The sequence below is a fragment of the Pseudonaja textilis genome, chromosome 2 (genome assembly GCF_049901715.1).
Source record: "Pseudonaja textilis isolate UNSWEBS1 chromosome 2, rPseTex1.2, whole genome shotgun sequence".
NCBI lineage: Eukaryota > Metazoa > Chordata > Lepidosauria > Squamata > Elapidae > Pseudonaja > Pseudonaja textilis.
In genome coordinates, this window is record NC_141991.1 from 254,357,898 (window position 1) to 254,384,440 (window position 26,543).

Below are 26,543 nucleotides of genomic sequence, written 5' to 3' on the forward strand. Positions count from 1 at the left end.
GGACATGTGTACGGGCGAGCACCGGAAATAAAGTGTGGAAATATCTCTGGTTTATGGTTCCTCTCTGAGTTTAGTGTCCTTCCCAGTGTGTGTTATCTGTGGACGTCCTCCAGCCCTTATCGTGCCTGGTTGGTGTTGCTTTTTCCCTTCTTCTTGTAACTGTTTGTGTGGGAGTTTTTTTAGCTTCCATCAAGAATATTCAGAGCTTGGAAGCAAAGTGAAAGAATAAAAGGGGCTTCACCTGTTTTCTGTGACTGTGTTTGTTTTGTATCCCACCCTGGGTCATCACATGCCCTGAGATTTTCTCACCTCTTGGAGGGTATATATAGGAGGGAGGGCCATTGGGGTTGTTTCACTTTAATAGCCAGCGGAAGATGGCCATGGTAACGTATGCTTATCTGTTTCTCAGTGCAGCCGGTATAATAACATCTTCACACCTGTGGATTGGTTGAATCCACATCTGGATAAAGGCAAGGGTCTCTACTGCTGAATTCTACTTGTCTTGATTAAGGATAGTCAGACATTGTTTTGAATGGCGTGCTTTCACTTCTGCTTAATAAAAGCTTCCTTTTGAAATACTTCGTTTCAAGAGTCTTCACTTTCTTACATTAGAAGGAGAGGCGATCCTTGCAGCAGGACAAGAACAGAGGTGGTCTTCAGCAGGTTCTGACCAGTTCTGGAGAACCAGTAGTGGAAATTTTGAATAGTCTATCAAGATCTCTTTGGATCCTGAGCTCGTCTTCTGGGGTGTTGGTTATTCCTGCCAGTTTAGTGTCATCTGCAAATTTGATGAGTTCCCCTTCTATTCCCTCCTCTAAGCCATCTTCCAGGTAGGTGGGACTGCAACATCCTTTGATGTCCTAGGCTGGATGGACTGTATCCTCCAGAACCAAAGGGCATCAAAGTGTCTTTAACTGAAAATGGGACAAACATGGACTCCTCAAGTGAAAGTTCTCATGGCTCGAAGCTCATGTGGAACGTACTTGTCCAAGCAAATTTGGGGAGATCTTTGAGGCCACCCAACAGCTGTGAACTTTCCTAAAGAGACACCCCTGACCTTACTTTCTTTTCTAGCATCCTATAAACTCTACTATCTTGTGTCCTACACATTGAGGAGAGCATGGCTCAAATGACATCCTTCAGGTATTTACAAAATATGATCATATCCCCTTGGTTAAATTCTCAAACTCTTGGTTAAATTCTCAAACTCTTGGTTAAATTCTCAAACATCCACATCGTGGTTACCTCAAAGGTGCTTTTCCCAAAAAGCAAGGGGATGTTCTGGTTTTCTTTTTTCCTTTGAAAATGTTTTGCTTCTCACCCAAGAGGCTTCTTCCATTCAGAACTTCATCCAAGCTTCTTGGATGAGAGGAGAAAAGTTTTCAAAGAAAACACTAAGAAAGTCCAGGTGTCTTTTGGGAAAAGGACCGGAATGATGGAGAATCTCCAGAGACATAGATATTCTCAGGGTCACCTCATCCCAGTTCAATGTCCATGGAGATGGTCCATCATGTAGGTCATGGCTGCCCCAAAGATACTTTTAAAAAAGGCAACTGGACTTTGACAACAGGCCACAGTTCACGGCAACAACATTCAAAGGGTTTCTAGCACAACATGGGATAAGGCATGCACTGACAGCACTGGGACACCCAGCCACGAATGGATGGGTAGAGTGCATGGTACATTACACAAAGGAAATATTACAAAAGCTAGCACCTGGGGACACACAAGAAAAGATAGATAAGCTACTAAGCATTCAGCACATGACACCCAGTGCTACAACAAACAAAAGTCCGGCAGAGTTACTAATGGGGAAGAAACTAAAATCACACCTAGATAAGACTACACCCCACATATAGCCCAGAAAAACCAGCAGACTCCTCCAGTAATTGCTGCACATTTCAAACAGGGGACCCAGTATATGCAAAAAACCTTACAGAGGAACCTTTGTGGATACCAGCAAAAGTGATCCAGATAACTGGGCCCTGTTCATACAGGGTAGACACCGAGGACAGGAGGAGCTGGAGGAGGCACATAGAGTAGCTCAGATCTAGAGCCACAAAGGGAGACCCAAACAGACCCACGGAAGAGAGGGGAGACCCCCTCAAACAAACAAAACACAACCAGAGAAGAGGGGAGAGACCCCTCAAACAGACAAAACACAAGTAGAAAGGGAGGGGGAGACCTTCCACAAACAAGAGAAATAACAGAACAAACCCTGACAACTACACAACAACCAATACTAACACTAGCCCCAGTCAGGAAATGCAAACATGTACCTGAGACTGGGGGAGAAGGCAGGTTGGGCAGACAGGAACAGGTCCAGAAGGATAGCAGGAAAGCAATCCCTGGCGGGAGCGGCTGCACTAACTCAACCAGCCAAGAAATTCCTGGTGGGAGCGGCATGGCTGACTCAGCCTTCCAGGAGGTTCCAAGAAGATGGACGGGAGGAACAACAGACCCGTTCGAATAGTCCAAGGCCAACCCACGACTGAGTTGCCCAGGTTCAATAGAAACCATAAAAGCCCCGCCTACCTATTTGATTACATACGGTAGGTGAGGCTCAGATTGGTTGGACCAGACCAGGTGGGGAGGGGTGTTATGTATTAACACAAGGGTACCCAACCACCGGGCCGTGGACCGGTACCGGTCCGTGGAACGTTTCCTACCGGGCCACCAGTTTGCTGGGCACCGCCATCTTGTTTGATGAGAAAGTGCTTCCGGGTGAGCTTTTCCGGTTGGAAAGTGGCGTTTGGGTCCTGAAGGAATCCTCGTGCCTTAGTTTCATTGAAGGTGGGGCTTCAAACAAAACTAAGGCGCGAGGATTCTTTCAGCACCCAAGGCAAGGCGAACCGAGTGACCGTTCCGAAGCCGTCCCGAAGCGAAGCCCATCGACAAAGGTACAAAGGAGGAGTTGAAGGTGGCGGGGAGAAGTGGGGGACTGCTGGCTGGCCGGTCGCTTGGCTCGCCTTGCCTTGTCATGCGTGCTGATGCAGGTACCGGGCCGCGGATCATTTTGTGATGCTGCTACCGGGCCGTGGCACATAAAAGGTTGGGGACCACTGTATTAACATACTTACCTGTAATTGGTTGGTCCGTGGTGGTGGGAAATTTGAAGAGCCATCACTGGCCACAGCCGCGAGCAGCCCAACTATAAAAAGGGCTGCCGTGGTTTCTCCGGTGCTCAGTCCCAGAAGGAAATAAAACAATTGACAGTCAAGCTGGTGTCCTGAGTCTCATTCCCGCAACATAACACAGACCACACATCTTAAAGGGCCTGGGACCAAGCAACACCTATCTAGATTTTGTCTAGATATAGAGAGCGGTGGGAGGGGGTTTATTTCTAGATAGGGTGCCTAGTGTACTAGATTTTCTAGCCTGGCACATGGTTTGGGGAAGTTGAATAGAGTGGCAACCTTCATTCTCCTCCACTCATCTGGAACCTCTCCAGCTCTCTAGCGGGACTCGAGGATAGAATAGAATAGAATAGAATAGAATAGAATAGAATAGAATAGAATAGAATAGAATAGAATAGAATAGAATAGAATAGAATAGAATACTTTATGGATCAAGTGTGATTGGACACACAAGAAATTTGTCTTGGTGTAAATATTCTCAGTATACATAAAAGAAAAGATACATTAATTAAGAATCAAGAATCAAGAATCATAACGTACAACACTTAATGATAGTCATAGGGTACAATCAGCAATCAAATCATCATAGGAAATAGTCAATATAAATCTTAAGGATACAAGTGACAAAGTTACAGTCATACAGTCACAAGTGGGAGGGGATGGGTGATAAGGAGTGATGAGAAGATTAACAGTAATAGTAGTGTACACTTTGTAAATAGTTGAACAGTGTTGAGGGAATTATTTGTTTAGCAGAGTGATGGCGTTTGGGAAAAAACTGTCCTTGTGTCTACTTGTTCTGGTGTGCAGTGCACTATAGCGTTGTCTTGAGGGAAGGAGTTGAAACAGTTTATGTCCAGGATGTGAGGGGTCTGTAAATATATTCACAGCCCTCTTTTTGACTCGGGCAGTATACAAGTCCGATTGAAGGCAGGTGGGTAGTTATTGTTTTTTCTGCAGTCCTAATTATCCTCTGAAGTCTGTGTCTGTCCTGTTGGGTTGTAGAACCAAACCAGACAGTTATAGAAGTGCAGAGATAATCTGCAAGCCTACACACTGTTTTATATCATCCTAACAGTGCTGTGGCTGAACTATTTCAAAGCATTTTTGATCAAGTTAGACTTATGCAGGTGGTACCCAGGCCATCTTAATGGAAGAAAAAGAGTGAAAGAGAGAGGATAGTTGATTTGGCTGACTTACATTAGGAAAATACTTCACTAGGTGTGGGATCAGTCAGATGGCCTGGTATCCATACGTTTCCACATCCAGGTGTCAGAAGACAAATTGAAGCGTCCTCAGAGCTTCGCTGGCAAAACTCTTATCTGGATGGCTGTCACAGTTGACGACAGGTTGTATAATCCCCCGCAAAACCTTAGTCTGGATGAAGCAGGGAGAGAAATGAGCAATTAAACAGGGTCACTGCACTTCTCTGAGTCTAGCAGAGGTCATGACAGAGAAGCCCACAGAACATGGAATCCCAGGGTTGAAAAGGAACTGGGCGATCTTCCAGTCCAACTGCTGCTGCTCAAGCAGGAGACTCGACACCCCTGATGGAGCGAACCTACGCCACGCGTGCCAGATGTGCCACGCAGAGCCCTCTCAGTGGGCACGCATGCCACTGCCAGCTGCTTTCCTGGTTTCTGGCACACCGGCCAGCTGGTCTTTGCGGGTGCCAGAGTGCTGGGAAACGGCTCCAAAAAAGCAGCCAAAAAACAGGCCATTTTTTCAGGCTTTTGGGGGGAGGGGAGCTGTTTTCAGGCCATTTTTGAACCTTTTTCTGGTCCATTTTCAGGCTGTTTTCCATGCTGTTTTTGAGCCTTCTTCTGGGCATTTTCAGGCTTTGGGGGGCTGTTTTCCAGGCGGTTTTTCAAACCATTTTCAGGCCATTTTCAGCCCCTTTGGGGGGCAGATTTCCAGGCTGTTTTCAGGCCATTTTTCCAGCTTCTTTCAGGGTATTTTTCAGGGCATTTGGGGGGCATTTTCTGGAGCATTTTCAGGCCATTTTCAGTCTGTTTTTAAGGGAAAACACCCCTGAAAATGGTCTGAAAAATACCCCCCAAACAGGCACGTGCATAGCAACCAGCTGGTCTTTGGTTTTCTGGCTCTTCAGCATGCGTTCATGCACGCACATGTGCGGGTCTTCCAGTTTGGGTGCCCAAAAGGTTCTCCATTGCTGCCCTATATTCTTCTGGATAAACAGCTGTCTTGTCTCTTCTTGACAATCTCCCATGTTGGATCACCCACAACTTCTGGAGGCATGCGGTTCCACTGATTAACAGAAGAGCTGAGTTGGAAGGGACCTCAGAGGTCTTCTAGTCCCACCCCCTGCTCAAACAGGATATGCTATGCAATCCCAGATGAATGGCTATCCAGACTCTTCTTAAAAACGTTCAGTGTTGGAGCACCCACAACTTCTGAGGAAGTCGTTCCAATGATTAATCGTTCCCAGTGTCAGGACATTTCTCCTTAGATCTGGGTTGGTTCTCTCCTTGCTTCGTTCCCATCCCTTGCTTCTCGTCCTGCTTTCTGGCGTTCTCCAAGAGGATCTGTCCTCAAGTGGATCCTTCAGATCTTCCAGGGTTGTCCCTTCCTCTTTCTGGCGGTTGTCTCCTTCTCCTTCTTCTATCCCTCCCAGCCTTGTGGACTTCCCAGAGAGTGAGGTCACCCTTGCTACTCCCTGGAAAGTCAGTTGCTTCCTGCACCCCATCTCTTACCTCCAAGGGGTGCTAAAGTAGGTATCTCAGTTCTTGGATGCTAAATATTTGTAGGATAAGGTATGGCTGGGTCATCCATTTGTTAAGAGCAACCAGAATGTGTCGCAATGTAAAATGGTGTCCAATCTCCTGGTGGTACAGCAGCTGAGGAAGAAGAGTCGAGATACTGAGCATTAGCAAAGCAAAGGAAGGGACATTTCTTAAAAGCCTCTACTAGGAGATGACACAGTCAGCCATTAAGAGGAAGGAAATAGAAAATAGTTCTCATTTAGTGACCATTGAATGTTGCAATGGCACTGACAAAAGGGACACTCCAATCTTTCCCTCCCTCCCTTTCCTTCATTTCCTTCCTTCCTCCCTCCCTCTCTCCCTTTGCTTCCTTCCTTCCCATCTCCCTCCCTCCTCCCTGCCTTCATCTCTCTTTCCTCCTCTTTCTTCCTTCCCTCTGTTTCTTCCCTCTCCTTCCTTCCTTCCTTCCTTCCTTCCTTCTTCCCTCCCTCCCATAACATCTGGAGGGAAGCCATTCCATCAATTAGCTAATGGACTTTAAAAACTCCCTCCAGAACTTAGAGGTAAACCTTGGTCTGAGATTACTGTACGAAGCACTTCGTGGAGCCTATAGATATGCTTCATGAACAGTTTTACAAGTTTTTTAGCCGAAGGTAGTCCGAAGGTAGTCTGTTACAGGCTGTAAAGTGGGCTTCCTTAGAGAATAAGTTGATAACAGTCAAAATCACTGTATTCCCTCCACTATCAGGTAACTCTACTATAAAGTCCATCGCGATTTCTTCCCACGGCTTCATTGGTTCAGCTACTTGTTGAAGGAAGTCAGGGGTTTTTCCAGTTCTGTGGCACAAATTGAGCAGCTTTTCACATAGTCTTCAACGTCAGGTTTCATTTTTGGCCACCAGAACTGCCTCCTGACTAAATGCAGGGTTTTTAAGAACCCAAAGTGTTCCCCCGCCATCGCCAACCATGGCTACCCTTCAGTACTATTAGTCTTAAAGTATTGGGTACATAAATTTTTGCCCCTTTCCAAGCTAATCCCTTGTTCATTGTCAAATTGGCTTGATGCTCAGCAAACCAGGGATCTGTCAAAATTTGCTTTAAAAGCCATCTGGTCTGGTCTAAGGAAGTTTCAAGATAACGTTAGCATTCCAGCAAACCTCCATTCCAATCAGTAACTCCAACTCAAAAATACCTTTATTAGAATAGCACCTGGCACATCTGTGAAATCTCAAAACTAAAAGTTTCCCAGGCTTCCCACAATGTCCCAAACTACAATCTACCCTCTTTTTACCATCGTCACATCACATGGACCAATCACGATCCGTCCCAGAGTAAGATCCTTTTTCCATCCTGTGCCACACTTAATAACCTTGAACTAACAAAAGAATTTCATTTTGTCTACTTATCATTAAGTGTTGTACCTGATGATTCTTGACTCTTGATGAATGTATCTTTTCTTTTATGTACACTGAGAGTATTTGCACCAAGACAAATTCCTTGTGTGTCCAATCACACTTGGCCAATAAAAAGAATTCTATTCTATTCTATTAGAACTTCTCAATTGAAATCACCCCCCTCCCACTTTCTCAGGCTATATGGCAACTTGGAATATGGCTTCCAAAGCTGACAGACTGTTTCCTACTATGATTTGATTGCTTATTTGTACCCTAAGACTATATTAAGTGTTGTACCTTATGGTTCTTGATAAATGTATCTTTTCTTTTTATGTACACTGAGATCATATGCACCAAGACAATTTCCTTATGTGTCTAATCACACTTGGCCAATAAAGAATTCATTCATTCATTCATTCATTCATTCATGAAGCACAACCTATCAGCACCAAAACTTATTGTGTTTACCAATTTATTTGTAATTGTGGAGACAATTACATGGGCAGAATCGATAGGTGTTTGGCTCGCAGAATAAAGGAGCATCTTCAGAAATGGGTCCAAACAGCCCTGAGTAATAGAATAGAATATAATTCTTTATTGGCCAGGTGTGATTGGACACACAAGGAATTTGTCTTTGGTGCATAAGCTCTCAGTATGCATAAAGAAAAAGTAAAATACATTTATCAAGACTCATGAGAAATAACATTTAGTGATAGTCATAGGTTACTAATAAGCAATCAAGCCATACTAGGAAACAAATAAAACAATATAAATTGTGAAGATACAAGCAACATGGTAATAGTCATAAGTGGGAAGAGATAGGTACTAGGAAGCATGAGAAGAAGAATAATAATACAGTCTTACTAAATAGTATGACAGTGTTGAGGGAATTTTTTTGTTTAGCAGAGTGATGGCATTCGGGAAAAAACTCTCCTCGTGTCTAGTTGTTCTGGTGTGCAGGGCTCTATAGTGTCATTTTGAGGGCAGGAGTTGAAACAGTTTATGTCCAGGATGTGAGGGGTCTGTAAATATTTTCACAGCCCTCTTTTTGACTTGTGCTGCATACAGATTCCCCAAAAAAGGCAGGTTGGCAGCAATTGTTTTGTCTGCAGTCCTAATTATCCTCTGAAGTCTGTGTCTGTCCTGTTTGGTTGCAGAGCCAAACCAGATAGTTATAGAGGTGCAGATGACAGACTCCATAACTCCTCTGTAGAACTGAACCAGCAGCTCTTTGGGCAGTTTGAGCTTTCTGACTTGGCACAGAAAGAACGTTATATAAACATTATATACAGACCATTCTTTGTTGTGCTTTTTTGATGACATTTTTGATGTTAGGTGTCCATTTTTAAAGTCTTGACATATGATAGAACCTAGAAACTTAAAGGTCTCTACTGTTGATACCGTGTTGTCTAATATAGGAGGGTTTCTCCTAAAATCTACTACCGTTTTTTTTAGTGTATTTAGTTCAAGATTGTTCTGATTGTAGCACAAGGCTAGTTGTTCAACCTCCTGTCTGCATGCAGATTCACTGTTGCCTCAAATGAGACCAATCGCTCTTGTATCATCTGCAAACTTCAGTATTTTATCAGAGGGATCTTTTGAGATGCAGTCATTGGTATCTAGAGAGAAGTGGAGAGAGCACACAGCCCTGTGGGGGCTCCTGTGCTAATTGTGCAGGTATCTGATGTGATTTTGCCTAGCTTCACCTGCTGCTTCCTGTCTGTTAGGAAGCTTATGAGCCATTTACAAGCGTGGTTGGGTACAGCCAGCTGATTTAGTTTAGTGAGAAGAATATCTGGAATGATGGTATTGAATGAAGAGGATCCTTGCATAGCTCTTAGGAGATTCAAGATTGTGTAGGATGTAGTGCAGAGTCATATTAAGAGCATCATCTGTCAATCTATTTGCTCGGTAGGCAAATTGCAAGGAGTCTAACGGCGGATCCGTGATGGTTTTCAGGTGGGACAGTACAAGCCTTTCAAAGGTCTTCATAACTACAGATGTTAGAGCAACTGGTCTGAAGTCATTCAGTTCCTTGGTGAAAGGTTTCTTCAGCACTGGGATGATAGTAGAGCATTTGAAGCAAGAAAGAACATAGCACATTTCTAGTGATTGATTAAAGATTCGGGTGAAGATAGGGGCCAATTGGTCAGGACAGACTTTTAAGCAAGAAGGAGTTATCTTGTCTGACCCTGGGGCTTTCCCTGGGTTTGGTCTGTGTAATAAATAGATCTTGCACTTCTTTTTCTGTGATCACCAGAATTAATTGCTCATTTCTGTCCCCGCTTCATCCAGAAAATGATGGCCAGTAAATGGTCTGGAAAACAGCCCCCAAAAAGGCCTGAAAATGACCCAGAAGAAGGCCTCAAAATGGTCTGGAAAATGGCCTGGAAAATAGCCCCCCAGAAGGCCTGAAAATGCCCCAGAAGGCCCAAAATGATCTGGAAAATGGCCTGGAAAACAGCCCCCCCCAAAGTCTTGAAAATGACCAAGAAGGCCCAAAAATGGTTTGGAAAACAGCCCCCCAAAAGGCCTGAAAATGCCCCAGAAGGCCCAAAATGATCTGGAAAATGGCCTGGAAAACAGCCCCCCAAAAGTCTTGAAAATGGCCAAGAAGGCCCGAAAATGGCTTGGAAAACAGACCCCAAAAGGCCTGAAAATGCCCCAGAAGGCCCAAAATGGTCTGAAAAACGGCCTGGAAAACAGCCCCCAAAAGGCCTGAAAATGGCGCAGAAGAAGGCCTCAAAATGGCCTGAAAACAGCCCCCAAAAGGCCTGAAAATGGTGCAGAAGAAGGCCCAAAAATGGTCTGGAAAACGGCCCGGAAAACAGCCCCAAAAGGCATGAAAATGGCCCAGAAGAAGGCCCAAAATGGCACTGAAAATGGCCTGGAAAAGAGCCCCCAAAAGGCCTGAAAATGGCCCAGAAGAAGGCCCAAATATGGCCTGAAAACAGCCTGAAAAAGGCCTCAAAATTGCCCAGAAGAAGGCCCCAAAATGGTCTGGAAAATAGCCTGGAAAATAGCCCCCAAAAGGCCTGAAAATGGCACAGAAGACCCGAAAATGGCCTGGAAAATAGCCACCCAAAGGACTGAAAATGGCGCAGAAGAAGGCCCAAAAATGGTTTGAAAAACAGCCTGGAAAACAGCCCCCAAAAGGCCTGAAAATGGCGCAGAAGAAGGCCCAAAAATGGTCTGGAAAAAGCCCCAAAAGGCCTGAAAATGGGGCAGAAGAAGGTCCAAAAATGGTCTGGAAAACGGCCTGAAAAACAGCCCCCCAAAAGGCCTGAAAATGGTGCAGAAGAAGGCCCAAAAGTGGTCTGGAAAATAGCCACCCAAAGGACTGAAAATGGCACAGAAGAAGGCCCAAATATGGCCTGAAAACATCCTGGAAAACAGCCCCCAAAAGGCCTGAAAATGGCGCAGAAGAAGGCCCAAAAATGGTCTGGAAAAAGCCCCAAAAGGCCTGAAAATGGGGCAGAAGAAGGTCCAAAAATGGTCTGGAAAACGGCCTGAAAACAGCCCCCAAAAGGCCTGAAAATGGTGCAGAAGAAGGCCCAAAAGTGGTCTGGAAAACAGCCCCCAAAAGGCCTGAAAATGGCCCAGAAGAAGGCCCAAAAATGGCACTGAAAATGGCCTGGAAAACAGCCCCCCAAAAGGTCTGAAAATGCCCAGAAGAAGGCCCAAATATGGCCTGAAAACAGCCTGAAAATGAACCAGAAAAAGGTTCAAAAATGGCCTGAAAACAGCCCCCCCCCAAAAGCCTGAAAAAAATGGCCTGTTTTTTGGCTGCTTTTTTGGAGCCGTTTCCCAGCACTCTGGCACCCGCAAAGACCAGCTGGCCGGTGTGCCAGAAACCAGGAAAGCAGCTGGCAGTGGCATGCGTGCCCACTGAGAGGGCTCTGCGTGGCACATCTGCCACGCGTGGCGTAGGTTCTCTCCATCAGGGGTGTCGAGTCTCCTGCTTGAGCAGCAGCAGTTGGACTGGAAGATCGCCCGGTTCCTTTTCAACCCTGGGATTCCATGTTCTGTGGGCTTCTCTGTCGTGACCTCTGCTAGACTCAGAGAAGGGCAGAGACCCTGTTTAATTGCTCATTTCTCTTCCTGCTTCATCCAGACTAAGGTTTTGCGGGGGATTATACAACCTGTCGTCAACTGTGACAGCCATCCGGATAAGAGTTTTGCCAGCGAAGCTCTGAGGACGCTTCAATTTGTCTTCCGACACCTGGATGTGGAAACGTATGGATACCAGGCCATCTGACTGATCCCACACCTAGTGAAGTATTTTCCTGATGTAAGTCAACTAAATCACGACGAACTGCTCTTGTTCTCCCATCAAGATGGCCTGGGTACCACCTGCAGAAGTCTAACTTGGTCAAAAATGCTTAGAAATAGTTCAGCCACAACAGGTTATGATGATATAAAACAGTGTGTAAGCTTGCAGGTGATCCTTGAGCCCCGCTAGAGACAGCTGGATAAGTTCCAGATGAGTGGAGGAGAATGAAGGTTGCCACTCTCTTCAGCTTCACCAAACCATGTGCCAGGCTAGAAAATCTAGAACACCAGGCAACCTATCTAAGAGAGAAAAACCCCAGTCGCTCTGCACATCTCTAGTGATTTACTAAAGATGCGGCTGAAGATGAGGACACAAGATTTTAAAGCAAGAGTTATCTTGTCTGGGCCTGGTGCTTTTCCTGGCTGTTGTCTGCGAAATAGACCTTGCCCCTCATTCTCTGTAATGAGCAGATGTGGTGGGCCCAATGGGATTGGGTAAATTGTTGGAGGCTTGGCTGTTGTCCGTGTGTCTGAGATGGGGATTGTGAAGATGTGTGGCAATAGTTTTCTCTCAAATCTATAGTAAAACACATTCAGGTCATCTGCCAGTTGTAGATTTCCTTCAGCATGGGAAGGAGGTTTTGCTTGTAACCGGTGATATTTTTAAGAATTTTCCATATGTTTGCTAGTTCATTTGTTGAGAACTGATTCCTTAGCTTTTCAGAGGAGCTTCTTTTTGCTGCTCTGATCTCCCTTGTTAATAATGTTTCTGGCCTGATTGTACAGGATTTTATCACCTTTTCTGTAGGCTTCCTCTTTGGTACGACGTAGCTGCCTAAGTTGAGCTGTGAACCAAGGTTTGTTGTCACTGTGTATTCTCAGGTTTCTGGTCTTCACAAAAAGTGACACATGATGTTACAGTGTCTGTGAGTTCATCCAAGTCTGCAGAGGTATGTTTGAAAACATCCCAATCAGTGCAGTCAAGGCAAGCCTGTAGCTTTAGCTTTGCCTCCTCAGTCCAAGTCTTCGCCGATTTAATTGTTGGTTTCATGCTTTTAAGTCTTGCCCTGTAAGCAGGTACAGCACAAAAAAATTAAGGTGTTTAAGTGTCGAGTCACCACCAAATCATGGCCATAAAATGCCTTCTTCGGCAAGACACTTGTGGGTCACCAGGTGGATCAAACTTCTGCATTTAAAGTTCTGCTATGCCAACGGATCTCTGGAACTCTGGTTCCCTGCCGTTTGCTGAGGCAGTTGGCATTAACCCTTTGAAGCCCACCTGGTGGTTGCAGAAATGGCTTTCTGTCAATCTATGCCATGGGTGTAAGGCTTGCCATTGGTTGCTTTCCTGCATATATTATAGGTTTAATTAAATAGGTACTGATGAGTCAATATCAAATGCTTGCATCTGCCTCTATTTGTCTTTTGACTGTATTGTTTAAATTATTCAAAGGGACTATTTTAAATTTATTATAATATAATTAATGATATGATGTGATGATAAAATAAATTAAAAACAAGACAAGCTCAATAGGAGACCCCTGCCCCCCTCCACATCCTGTCCCCATTATCTTGGGAAGTAAGAGGTCCCTTGGGTCATGACATCAGCTGTCTGTCCCCCATGAGAACATAAACCAAGGCTCCCAGAATTCCTGAGCTAACATGGCTGGAGGAGGAATTCTGGGAGTTGAAGTCCACAAGTCTTAAAGCTGTCAAGTTTGAAGACCCCTGGCATAAACAATGCTGTGGTGTCATGGCCCCTGGGGCAGAGATATAAAGACAAAACTGAGGAGAGGAGAGTTGCGGAGAGTTACGTTGAGTGGAGTAGAGTGGAGTGGAATGGAATGGAGGAGAGTGGAGTAGAACGGAGCAAAATAGAGTGAAGTGGAGTAGAAGAGAGGAGAGGGGAGTGGAGAATAGCTTAGGAGAATGGAGTAGAGTGGAGTGGAATGGATCAGAGCAGAACGGAGTGGAGTGGAGAAGAGGAGGATCTTTTTTATGAGTATGGAAATCCAACGAGCGAAGAGTAGATGCTTGCAAAGTTTGGAATATTAGAATATCAGGTAAGACTGCACCTTGATTCTGCAGAATGGGATGGGATAGAACAGAATAATAAATTAGAATAGAATGGAATGGAATGGAATAGAATAGAATAGAATAGAATAGAATAGAATAGAATAGAATAGAATAGAATAGAATAGAATAGAATAGAATAGAATAGAATAGAATAGAATAGAATAGAATAGAATAGCAATGGAATAGAATGGAATGGAATGGAATGGAATAGAATAGAATAGAATAGAATAGAATAGAATAGAATAGAATAGAATAGAATAGCAATGGAATAGAACAGAATAGAATAGAATAGAATAGAATAGAATAGAATAGAATAGAATAGAATAGAATAGAATAGAATAGAATAGAATAGAATAGCCATGTCTAGTTCCTGCAACTGTTCTTCATATGTTTTAATCTCTAGTCCAATAATCATCCTGGTTGCTCTTCTCTGCATTCTTTCTAGAGTCTCAACGAAAACTGGGTGTAGGATTCCAAGTGTGGCCTTACTAAGGTTTTATAGAGTGGTAGTAGTATCTCACGTGATCTTGATTGTATCCCTCTGTTAATGCAATCTAAGATTGCATTGGCTGCTGCCGCACACTCCTGGCTCGTATTTAAATGACTGTCCACTAAGTCTCCAAGATCCCTCTTCCAGTTATTGCTATTGATCCAGGTTTCACTCAATCTGTATGTGTACTTTTGGTTCTTCTTGCCAACGTGTAGGACTTTACTTTTCTCTACACTGAATTTCATTTTGTTAGATAGGGCCCAGTATTCAAGTCTGTCAAGATCCATCTTGGATCTTGAGCCTATATTGGCCAGAATAGCCAACATCTAGGGTGTTGGCTATTTGTGTCACCTTAGTATCATCTGCAAATTTGATAAGTTCCCCTTCTATTCCCTCGTCTAAGACATTTATGAAGAGTACTGGGCCTAAGACAGAACCTCCTGGTACCCCACTGCTTATTTCCCGTTCATGTACACACAGTCCTACTAAGGACTATTCATTGAGTACGGTTTGTCAGCCAGTTACAAATCCATCTGGTGGTGATGCTATTTATCCCAGTTGTTTCTAGCTTACTAAGAAGTAGGTTGTGGTCTACTTTGTCAAATGCCTTGCTGAAGTCTAAGTAAACCATATCCACAGTCACTAGGTTGGAAAATGAAATAAGATTGGTTTGGTCTGATCGGTTTTAACAAATCCATGCTGGCTTCTAGCTATAACTTTATTGTTTCTAGATGTTGGTAGATCTGTTTTTTTAAAAATTTTTCCAGTATCTTCCCAGGTAGTGATGCTAGGCTGATTAGTCTGTAGTTTCCTAAGTCTGATTTTTGTTTTCCTTTTTTGGAGACGGGAACCAGATCATCTCTTTTCCAATCCTCTCATAGTTTCCCGATGCTCCAAGATTTTTGAAAGATATGGTACAGTGGTTCCGAGATAATATCTGCCAGCTCCTTTAAAACTATGGGACGTAATCTGTCAGGTTCTAATGCTTTATATTCCTCAACATCAGACAGATGTTCATTTTTTTCTTGCTTATTTTAACTTTTATTTCTAGTCTGTCTTTTGCAGTTATGTTTTTGCTAGGTTGGGCTATGGTCTCTTTTTGCGTGAAGACCAGTGGAAAGAATGAGTTAAGCAGCTCTGCTTTCTCTCTGCTGTCTTGTTACTTCCTTGTCGTCTTCTCTCTTTAGTGTATTTTTAGTTTGGTTTGCTGTGCCAAACCAGAAAGTTATAGAGGTACAGATGACAGACTCAATAATTCCTCTGTGGAACTGGATCAGCAGCTCCTTGGGCAGCCTGAGCTTTCTGAGTTGACACAGGAAGAACATGTGTTAAATAGATATGAGATAGATAGATGATAAACCAAGGCTCTTCAAACTTGGAAAGTTTAAGACTTGTGGATTTCAACTCCCAGAATTCCTGAGCTGACATGACTGAAAAAGGAATTCTGGGAGTTGAAGTCCACATGTCTTAAAGCTGTCAAGTTTGAAGACCCCTGTGATAGACGATAGGTAGATAGATAGATAGATAGATAGATAGATAGATAGATAGATAGATAGATAGATAGATAGATAGATAGATCATAGATAGATAGATAGATAGATAGATAGATAGATAGATAGATAGATAGATAGATAGATAGATATAGACAGACAGATAGGAGCACCAAGAACCCCTCATTTCAACCTGGAGTTACAAACATTCTCCTTTATTGATAGGATCTCCTTCCAGTTCTAGAGGTCCCTCACTCTTCACACCACAATGAGTAATATGTTGAAAAAGCTGCCATTCCTAAAGAAGAAGGACAGCAATGGACAGTCCAATCCACAGATCAATAGTAATGACCCACGGCGGTCAGTCAACCAGGAAGCCCTCTTCTCTGGATCCCAGCCATCCAGTTCCTCACCCCCTCAGCGAGCCTCGCAGGTCCTGCCTTCGCTTGTGATTTCCCCAGCTCCGATGGAGGTCAGGAAGAAGGTTCAGCCTCCAGCGCTGGTGCCTCCTGATTTGGCACAGAGAAAACTTTCCAGGACCCCTCCAAGGGCTCCTCAGGTGGAGATCAAGCAAGACCTGAAAGAGACCACTCCCTTGCCAAGGGCGCCCGAGAGGGAAAGGGCTCAGACGAGCAGCGTAGCCCAGGCGAGAAAACGTTCTCCAGACGCCATCCTGCCTTTTTATCCAGGTATACACGCTACAGGGCTGGGCTACCTATGGAACCAGCCTTGTCCTATGACATCAGCCCACCCCACACTATCAATCAGTCAATCAGAACAGAGCCAGAAGGGACCTTGGAGGTCTTCTAGTCCAACCTCCTGCTCAAGCGAGAGACAAGTGGCTGTCCAGTCTCTTCTCAAAAGCCTCCAGTGATGGAGAACCCATGACTTGTGAAGACAAGCCATTCCACTGGTTGATTGTTCTCACTGTTAGGAAGTGGCTCCTTCATTCCAGGTTGCTTCTTTCCTTGATTAGTTTCCATGGGTTGCTTCTCTTCCTCCCCTCTGGCGCTTTGGAAAAGAAGTTGACCCCCTCCTCTTTGTGGCAGCCCCTCAAATACTGGAAGACTGCTATCGGGTCTCCCACACACACACACACATATCCCGTCCTTCTTTTCTCTAGACTAACCAAACCCAAATCCTGCAGCCATCCTTCATCAGGCAGGGAAGTTATGGTGCAGACCCCATCAGTCAACGAGTTTTGAGTGGTGGAGTTGGGAAAAGCATCTTCTTTCTGGCCCTCGGAGGTGAGGAAAGACCCCTCTCTCTTAGCCTTTTTTCAAAGGAGGTGTATAAATTATAAGAATACAACATTGTGAAATTTCAAAGGAATAAAAAAAAATTCCATTAGAAGATCTTCAATGACCCTTCTAGCTCTATCCTATTCAAAGCCCTTGGCATATTTTTTTACTGCTTTGAAATTTCACAATGTTTTAATCTCATCGTTTTTAAAAAAAAAAAAGTTCATCCTAAATTAATCTTAATATTTAATGGCTAATTTTATATGCTGTTTTATATGTTGATTGCAAGGGAGTTCAGAGTTCGTCCTCAAGTTGGTTGTGGAAGAACGTGAGGATCAGGGACTCAAGACTTATGACGCGTTTGACCCCTTCCTCGGGCTCAGCCTGATCGCACACAACTTTTCTCCCTTCGCTTCGAGAAGGCTTGTCCCATCGAATTGCCCATCCATCTCCGTCTGTCTCTTCTTCTCAGAACTCTCCGACGAATGCTTCCGAAAATTGTGGGAGAGCAAGAAGCCGCTAAGAGGCAGACCCGTCAAAGAAACCTTGGACTTGATGGGCGAGAGAGAAGTATTAGACACCCTGTTGGAACACCTTCGTCCTTTACGGGTAAGCAGGGTGGTTTGTGTCACGGTGGGCCTGGAGGTCCATCGTGGAGAAGTTTCAGAATCAAGATCTGCCTTGGTGGAGATAAGTTATCCCCAAAGTAGACATATGTGCTTATCGAGAATTTGCAGAGCTATGGGGGCCTTGGTGGAATGTTCACGGGGCTTCGCTAGCAACGGTGACTCTTCCATCCCAAGGACTGGCTCATAGAGTTCCACTGCTCTCCTCTCTTCTGCTTTCTGTGCATGTCAGGCTGAGCTTTTCCTCCTCTTCTTCATCAGCCACCTCCAGACCTGAGGGCTGGATCTCCCCCTCTTCCTCCCTCCCTCCCCCCCCTCCCCCTCGCAGCTCCAGGTTGACTTGATTAAAACCCTGACTCCGACACTTCCTACTCATCTGATTCGGCTGCTGGAGGGGCCGGTGGCCGATAGGCCACAATAATAGACGGTGAAGAACTACCAACATCTGGAGATGGGTTGTTTACTTGCCATTCCAGACAGAGGAAGAAAATCCATGCTCTTCTTCTCGACAACCTTTCTCACAATTCGTGGCAGAGATTTTCCAACCGTTCATCTCCAAAGCTATCCCAGCCCCAGCTGATACCATCTGGATGGTCCTTCTTGTGTGCTTCCTGTCTGTCCCAGCTAGAAAAGTCAAACAAATTGCAATATGCATCCTGAGGCAGAAGGGAAACCCATCCTCCCTTTGGAAAGCCCCTAAAAGCTGTTCCTTCCTCTACTCCTCCACTGGGTCACATCTTTTTTGTTCTTGTTCTTGTTGACAAAGGAGATTCCTGCAGACTACAAACCGCCCAGGAGCAAAATAAGTGGATATCCGTCCACCAGCCATAAGCCTGCAAAACAAGAAAGCATTTCCCAGTCCTTGTCTAAAGAGAAGGTAAATATGCTCAGTTTTACACTTTTAGGACCGCAGTTGTCTTAGACACAATGTCAGAAGAGGACAACTTGCCGTGGCCAACTTACCACTGTCCACAAGCTACGACAATCACCATTTGTCTCGTATTTCCTTTTCCTGGACAATTGGTGGAGCTCCCTAGGACTCACAGACTCTTCTTCCGACCTTCAGATTTCCCTTTACAAATACTATGGGATGAAACTGAGGAATTCGAGACAGAAGGATCTGATCAAAGAACAGCTGAAGGTGCTTCTAGGTTTTTCCTGTGAAGAAGAAACGGACAGAGAGGTGAGTGGGAGTGGGGTCCCTGCAGGGAATGAGCCCTCCATCTTTGTGGGGTCCTCGGTGCTCTCTGAGCTTGGCGGTTTTCTTGAGAGATGTTTCAAGACCCAACTAGGTCATGTCGTCAGTGCTAGAAGGGAACACGTTTTACAGAGTGGAGGAGGTGGGAGGAGAGGACGATGGGAAGGAGGACAACTGTGAGGTCTTTGGTTGTTTTCTTGTAGATGGTTCATTACCCAGGTAGGTAACATCAGCCGTGCTAGAAGTGTATGAGGGTTGCAGAGAGGAGGAGGACTGTGGGGGTCCTTGTTGCTCTCTGTGCTTGGTTGTTTTGTTGTAGACATTTCATTACCCAGATAGGTAATTTCATCAGTGCTAGAAGGGCCTGGGGTTTGCAGAGAGGAGGAGGAGGAGGAGGAGGAGGAGGACTGTGGGGTCCTTGTTGCTTCTGTGCTTGGTTGTTTTGTTGTAGACATTTCTTACCCAGAGGTAATTTCATCAGAGCTAGAAGGGCCTGGGTTTGCAGGAGGAGGAGGAGGAGGAGGAGGAGGAGGAGGAGGAGGAGGAGGAGGAGGAGGAGGAGGAGGAGGAGGAGGAGAAAGAGTAAGAAAAAGAAAATGTACCAATGTCCTAATTCACAAGCTTCACTTTGCCTAGGGAATCTCTGAAACCATTGGCATGGTTGCATTTTGCCACCTCCCTGAAATCCTGGTGGTCCTGAGAGATGTTGGTCACTTCATGCACGCAAGGAGACCTTCTCTGCTAGAAGCCCCCTTTCAGGTGAGACCAGGGGTGGGGTTGCAGAAACTCAGGACAGAAGAAGGCGGGGGGATTCTGGGAAGGAACGTCCACGGTGTTTAGGAGGACTTGTGTTCCGGTCTCTCCGGTCTCCTCCAACTGGTCATAGATCTCAAAGACCCAAGACTGAGATTGTAGGTTTTTATTTTTTTATTTTTTTTATTTATTTATTTTTATCAATCGCTTACAAGATAATAGGTATAAGTAAAAATGTAGTTATGAATACATGGATACATATAAGAAAAATTAAAAATAAATAAAAGAAACAACAGGACAGGGACGGTAGACACGTTGGTGCGCTTATGCATGCCCCCAGAAAGGGGTGAGGTCAATAGTAGACAGTCTAAGGTTAAAGTTTTTGGGGTTTGGGGAAGAAACCACAGAGTCAGGTAGAGGATTCCAGACATTGACCACTCTGTTGCTGAAGTCGTATTTCCTGCAATTAAGTTTGGTGCGGTTAACCTTGAGTTTGTATCTATTATTTGCTCTTGTGTTGTTATGGTTGAAGCTGAAGTATTCATTGACAGGTAGGACATTGCAGTATATAATTTTATATACTATACTTAGATCAGACCGAAGGCAACGTAATTCTAGGTTTTCTAGGTCTAGAATTTCGGGTAGCAGTGCTGGAAATTCTCCATCTCCATCTCCTGGACAAGCATTTTATAATGCTAGAGAAGATAACGAGTTGCCCCAACAAACATCTCAAGCAGACCCAAAGGTGCTTTTTCCAGAGGCAACTGGACTTTGTTTTTCCCTGAAGACATTTCACTTCTCGCCCAAGAAGCTTCTTCTGTTTGGACCAAAGTCAGACCCGAAGAAGCTTCAGCCAGAACTGAAGAAGCTTCTTTTGGATGAGGAACGAAACGTCTTCAAGGAAAAACAACCGTTGGGACAACCATGACCTGGATGGCCAAGAATCTCCCTCCGTTTCCATCCATTGCTTCCTGTCTGGTCTTCTGGTGCTTTGGGAAATAGTTTGACCCTCCTCTCGTCTTTGTACTGACAGGATTCGCAGAACCTCTCGGAGAGACAGATTCGCACAGTCTTGATCCTGTGCTATGGCCAAGCGGCCATGGGAGCCCAACCAGAGGAGATGATTCCTTTAATGGAACACATTGTGTCCGAGATTCTGGTCCAGTATTCGACTAGGAATAAGGTAAGCTGGTTTCCGCCCTATGTTCCTCTTAACGCTGAGTTCACCTCTTCTCTGAAAGGGAGGAGTCACGGGTCTCCCTTCTGAATTAAAATGAAAAAAAAAATGATGATTTTTTTCCCAGCATCGCCTTTCGTAATCTCCCTTTTTAATTATGAGAACAGTGACAATCCGGAGTCCTTAGCTTGGCTGCTTTCTTGCAGACATTTCACGACTGGTATGTTGTGGGAGAGGAGGAGAGGGGAGAAGGGGCAGGAGGGGGAGGGGCAGGAGGAGGGCTGCGGAGCCCTTTACGCCAGTGGCCCCCAACCTTTTCTGTGCCGCAGCCCGGTACTGGCATCACAAAATGATCCACGGACCGGTACCGGCATCAGCACACATGACAAGGCAACGTGAGCCGAGCGACCGGCCGTCCATCCGTCCCCCGCTTCTCCCCGCCACCTTCAATTCCTCCTTTGTACCTTTGTCGATGGGCTTCACTTCGGGACGGCTTCGGGACGGTCTCTCAGCTCGCCTTGCCTTGGGTGCTGAAAGAATCCTCGCGCCTTAGTTTCATTCGAAGCCCGCCCCCCCTTCGATGAAACTAAGGCGCGAGGATTCCTTCAGGACCCAAACGCCGCTTTCCAACCGGAAAAGCTCACCCGGAAGCACTTTCTCGTCAAACAAGATGGTGGCGCCCAGCAAACCGGCGGCCCGGTAGGAAATGTTCCACAGACCGGTACCAGTCCGCGGCCTGGTTGTTGGGGACCCCTGCTTTACGCTCTCTGAGCTTGGTTATTTTCTTACAGACCTTTCATGACCCAACTAGGTAACATCATCAGTACTACAAGGGAGTAGATTTACAGAGTGGAGGAGAATCAGAGGAGGAAGGGAGGAGGAAAGAGGAGGGAGGCGGATGTGATGAGGACTGTGGGGTCCTTGGTGCTCTCTGACCTTGACTGTAGCATACATGCATTATACTCATTCTTCTTTTCCACACAACGACCCTGTGATTTGTGTTGCATTGAGAGAGACGATCTGGCCCAAGCTCACCCAGCTGCCTCTCATGCCTAAGGCGGAACTAGAACTCACCGTCTCCTGGTGATTGGCCCAAAGTCACCGAGGTGGCTTTCATGCCTAAGGCAGGACTAGAACCCAGAATGTCCAGTGATATAACACTGTATATCAGACATTAATACAATTGAGCGAGTCCAGAAGTATTTCACGAGAAGAGTATTACACTCCTCTGCTCACAACAGAATACCCTATATCACCTGGCTTGAAATTTTGGGCTTGGACAACCTTGAACTACGCCGCCTACGGTTAGACTTAAGTGTAGCACACAAAATTATCTGCCACAATGTCCTACCAGTCAATGACTACTTCAACTTCAACCACAACAGTACAAGAGCACACACCAGACACAGTCTCAATGTAAACCTCTCCAAACTTGATTGCAGAAAGTACGACTTCAGCAACAGAGTCTGGAATGCACTACCTGACTCTGTAGTTACATCCTCTAAACCCCCCACTCCTTTAACCTCAAACTATCCACTGTTGACTTCACCCCGTTCCTAAGAGGTCTGTAAGGGGCGTGCATAAGCGCACCATCGTGCCTCCCGTCCGTGTTCTATTGTCCCCATTTATTTGTACCTATTTCCTGTATTCATACACATGATTATTCTTACACCTATCATCTTGTAAGCAACTGACAAATCAAATCAATAAGTAAAATAAAAAACAAAAGAAGGAAGGAAGGAAGGAAGGAAGGAAGGAAGGAAGGAAGGAAGGAAGGAAGGAAGGAAGGAAGGAAGGAAGGAAAGGAAGGCAGACAATACCCATTCCTAAGAGGTCTGCAAGGGGCGTGCATAAGTGCAATATCCTGCCTCCTGTCCCTGTCCTATTGTCCCCATATAATCGTACCTATTTTCTGTATTCTTACTCATGTTTATACCTATACCTATTATTTTGTAAGCAATTGACAAATCAAATCAATGAATAAATATTTTGATTGGGAGCCTCCCCGGAGTTCAACCGAAGACGGTCGACTACGTAAAGGTTTAAATAAATAAATGCTTCCTCTTCCTTCCGGTTTCTTCTCACCCCACCTGTTCTCACTTGGGTTTTCCAGGACGAAGTCCTAAAGAAAGCCTTCATGAGGTCCGTGATCATGATCACCAAAGCTGTTGCCCACAGCAGGAGGCAAGGCGTCCATTTACCCCGTAAACCGGAACTGGTCATAAACATCATTGTAAGTGGTGGGTGGAGGAGCAGGTGCTCCTGGGCAGTGTTTTATTTTTGAACTGAATACTATTCAATGGAGCCCCAAATGTTTTTGTTGCTAAGTGGGACATCTGTTAAGTGAATCCTGCCCCATAGTACGACCCGGCTTGCCACCGTTGTTAGCTGAATCAGTTTTGTTACATTATTTGCACAGTTTTTAAGTGAATCTGGCTTCCTCATTTTATGTGTATACATATACATATACAGTATACACACACACACACACACACACACATACACAGAGAGAGATTGATGATGTGTGTGTATCTGAAGGAGAGATAGACAGACAGACAGACAGACAGACATCCAATTAAAAGCATAATACAACTCATGCATCCTCACAAAATCTCCAGAACCATAAAACCTACAAACTTGATATTTAGCGCATAGGTTCCCCTTGCCTTCTAGGTGCTCACTACGAAAGGATTTTTCAAAATGACCATCAGAGCATTTAGAATATTTCCTATATTATTATTATTATTAACATGCTCTGATGCTAAGGAGTTCGACTCCCACTCCCCACCTGAAAAGAAATCTCATCCAAATGCAAAACACGAGCGGAGGAGAGGAGTTTCCATTTCAGTTTTAGTTTCACAGCACCAAGCGGCTTTAGTACAGAACAGTTGAGCTAAGCCACGCCCAGGCTCCTTGCCGTCTCCTTCTTGCTCACACAGCCAATACTATTTCAGTTTCCAAACAGCCCTCACTTCTCTCACACACTGACAGGACGCTAACCTGATGAATACCAATAGATGCTGGTAGGCAGAGGCAGAATTTTTTTCCCTTATTTTCTTCCCCCAAAAAGTAAGCCTGACCACATAGTTTCGCAGTGAAACGTGGGCATCGAGCTAGTTTAATAATAAAATATAAAGAAAAATAGATCATCCAGGAGACCCTATACCATTTCAGACAAGTGACTGTCCAGTCTCTTCTTAAAAACCTCCAGTGACTGAGCACCTACAATTTCTGGAGGCAAGTTGTTCCACTGGTTAATTGTTCTCACTGTTAGGAAGTTTCTCCTTAATTCTAGGTTGCTTCTCTCCTTGATGAGTTTCCATCCATTGTTTCTTCTCCTGCCCTCTGGTGCTTTGGAAAAGATTTGTGTGTTCTGTTTAACAGGGCACTCGTCCGACTCAAAAACAGTGAGAGGTTCCAGTGGGACCACTTCATTCCAGGTGCTGTGGCTGCTCCATCACTGGAGGTTTTCAAGACGAAACTACACAGCCAAGGTCCAGAATGGTGTAGAGCAACAATTGTCCAACCTTGTCAACTTTAAGAGCTGTGGATTCAACTCCCAGAATTCTCCAGCCAGCATGGCTGCCTCAGGAATTCTGGGAGTTGAAGTCCACAGGACATAAACAGACCGTAGTTACCCATCCCTGACTTAAACCATGTTCACAGGGTTCTGCAGAGTGCCATAAAGGCCGACTGCTTGCCAAATGACCAAAATATGAGCATATGATCGCTGACGAAGGGACGCCTTTACGGAACTTCAAATCTGGGCCTTAAGTGGTCCTGGCGAGATCTGTCACAGACTTTAAATGGTGGCTAAGCCACTAGTTGTAAGTTGAGGGAGTCCTGTATCAACCAGAACAAGTGTAGGGGTGGGAATAGTGCCAGCTGGATCGTGGCCGTATCTCAGGAGCTTTCTTAGATCTGTTTCCTTCTCCTTTCAGGAAATCATTGAAGATGAGCCCATGAGTTCCTTGTCGGTTGTAATTCTCCACCAAGCGATCATCACCATCACCTGCATGACGTACGTACCTGCTCCGCCCTCATCTTCTCACCAGCTAGGTGGGAACTTGGAGTTGGACCCAGGGATGGGATTTCCAGGCCAAGTCCCCATGCCCTAGGGGTATCCAACTCAATTTCATTGAGGGCTGTAGTTGATTTGGAGGTGTGTGTGGCTGACTGGGTGTGTGTGGCCAATAGGGTGGGTAGACCAGAATAGCCCCACGGGCCAGACACGACCACACTGCAGGCTGGATTTGGCCCGCGTGCCTTGATTGGACACCCCTGCTGCAGAGCATGCATTGAGTTAGTTAGCAGGTCAGCCCCAGAATTTGGAAGGGGGAGGAATTTTCACGCTGGCCATCTGGGCAGTTCAGATCTGGCAAACTAGGTGAGTAAGCTTATTTAGATGTGAGGGGTCCTTGGTTTTCTCTCAGCATGGTGATTTTCTTGCAGACGTTTCATGAGCCGACTAGGTAACATCATCAGTGCTAGAAGGAAGTGGGGTTTGCTTTTTTTTTTTTTAATACACTATTAGTGCCTAACGTTGTCAGGATAGGTAGGATTGTTTCTGGTGGTCTGGTCTGGTAGGATAGATTAGATAGATAGATGATAGACGATAGACGATAGATAGATAGATAGATGATAGATAGATAGATAGATAGATAGATAGATAGATAGATAGATAGATAGATAGATAGATAGATAGATAGATAGATGGGGTGGATGGATGGAGAGAGAGTAGATAGATAGATAGATAGATAGATAGATAGATAGATAGATAGATAGATAGATAGATAGATAGATAGATAGATAGATAGATAGATAGATAGACTGATAGAGAGGGGGGAGAGAGATAGGGATAGCAAGATAGAAATAGATGATAGATAGAGATATAGATGGATGGATAGATGGATGGATGGATGGATGGATGGACGGAGGGAGAGAGGGATAGCAATAGATAGAAATAGTTGATAGATAGAAATAGAGATAGAAAGATGATAGATAGATGATAGGTAGATAGATAGATTGATTGATAGACAGATAAATAGACAGACAGATAGAGATGATAGATGATAAATAGATAGAATTGGGTAGGTGGATAGATGGATGGATGAAGAGAGAGAGAAAGAGAAAGGTGGATCGGTGAATGGATGGATGGATGGATGGATGGATGGATGAAGATAGACAGAGAGAGAGAGAGAGGTGGGTAGGTGGATGGATTGACAGACAGACAGACAGATGATACCCATTAATACATAGACTCTGGAAAGAGGGCAGAGAAGAGCAACAAAGATGATTAGGGGACTGAAGGCAAAAACATGTGAAGAACAGTTGCAGGAACTGGGTATGTCTACTTTAATAAAGGAAGGACTAGGGCAGTGGTGGGATTCAAATAATTTTAACAACCGGTTCTCTTCCCTAATGACCAGCTGGGTAGGAATGGCTGGGTAGTCATGTGACTAGGTGGGCAAGGCCAACACTCGATGCCAGTCACGTTGAGGGGCCCTTCGCCTCACCCAGCCTCTCGTGATCATGAGGATGCGGCAAAGGTCATAAGTATGAAAAATGGTCATAAGTCAGTGCCATTGTAAATTTGGTCACTAAATGAGCTATTTTTAACTCAAAGATTGCCTGTACAGGAATACAAGAAGCTTCTTTGTTTGCAAAAAGCTGCCCTAAATACCAATCGTTAGATAAGAAACGGGGGAATACAGACTGAAGGTCAACGACAGCCACAGCCATCGTGGAAACCTAAACCGTTCTGTGTGAATAGCTTCCTTTCCATCAGCAATACCTGCACGCCGGAGTTACAAATCAGGCAGGGTGCCCGAGCACCTTGCAGAATTAAAACAATTAACAACAGGTTCTCCAGACTGCTCAGAATGTTAACAAATGGTTGTACCGAATAAATGTCAACCGGCTAAATCCCACCGCAGGACTAGGGGTAGCATGATAGTAGTCTTCCAGTA

At 44.9% G+C, this 26,543-nt stretch overlaps 1 protein-coding gene across 1 annotated transcript in view; it reads left to right on the plus strand.

Annotated features, from left to right (window-relative positions):
• The first annotated feature begins 15,847 nt into the window (after positions 1-15,847).
• Positions 15,848-26,543, plus strand: part of LOC113444953 (maestro heat-like repeat family member 5) — a 46,975-nt gene continuing 36,279 nt past the window's right edge. Inside the window, exons 1-8 of the mRNA XM_087923227.1 lie at positions 15,848-16,268; positions 17,293-17,429; positions 18,213-18,323; positions 18,513-18,629; positions 19,281-19,415; positions 20,440-20,580; positions 22,688-22,807; positions 24,516-24,595. Coding sequence (XP_087779353.1) covers positions 15,848-16,268; positions 17,293-17,429; positions 18,213-18,323; positions 18,513-18,629; positions 19,281-19,415; positions 20,440-20,580; positions 22,688-22,807; positions 24,516-24,595 — 1,262 coding nt within the window. The remainder of the gene's footprint in view (positions 16,269-17,292; positions 17,430-18,212; positions 18,324-18,512; positions 18,630-19,280; positions 19,416-20,439; positions 20,581-22,687; positions 22,808-24,515; positions 24,596-26,543) is intronic.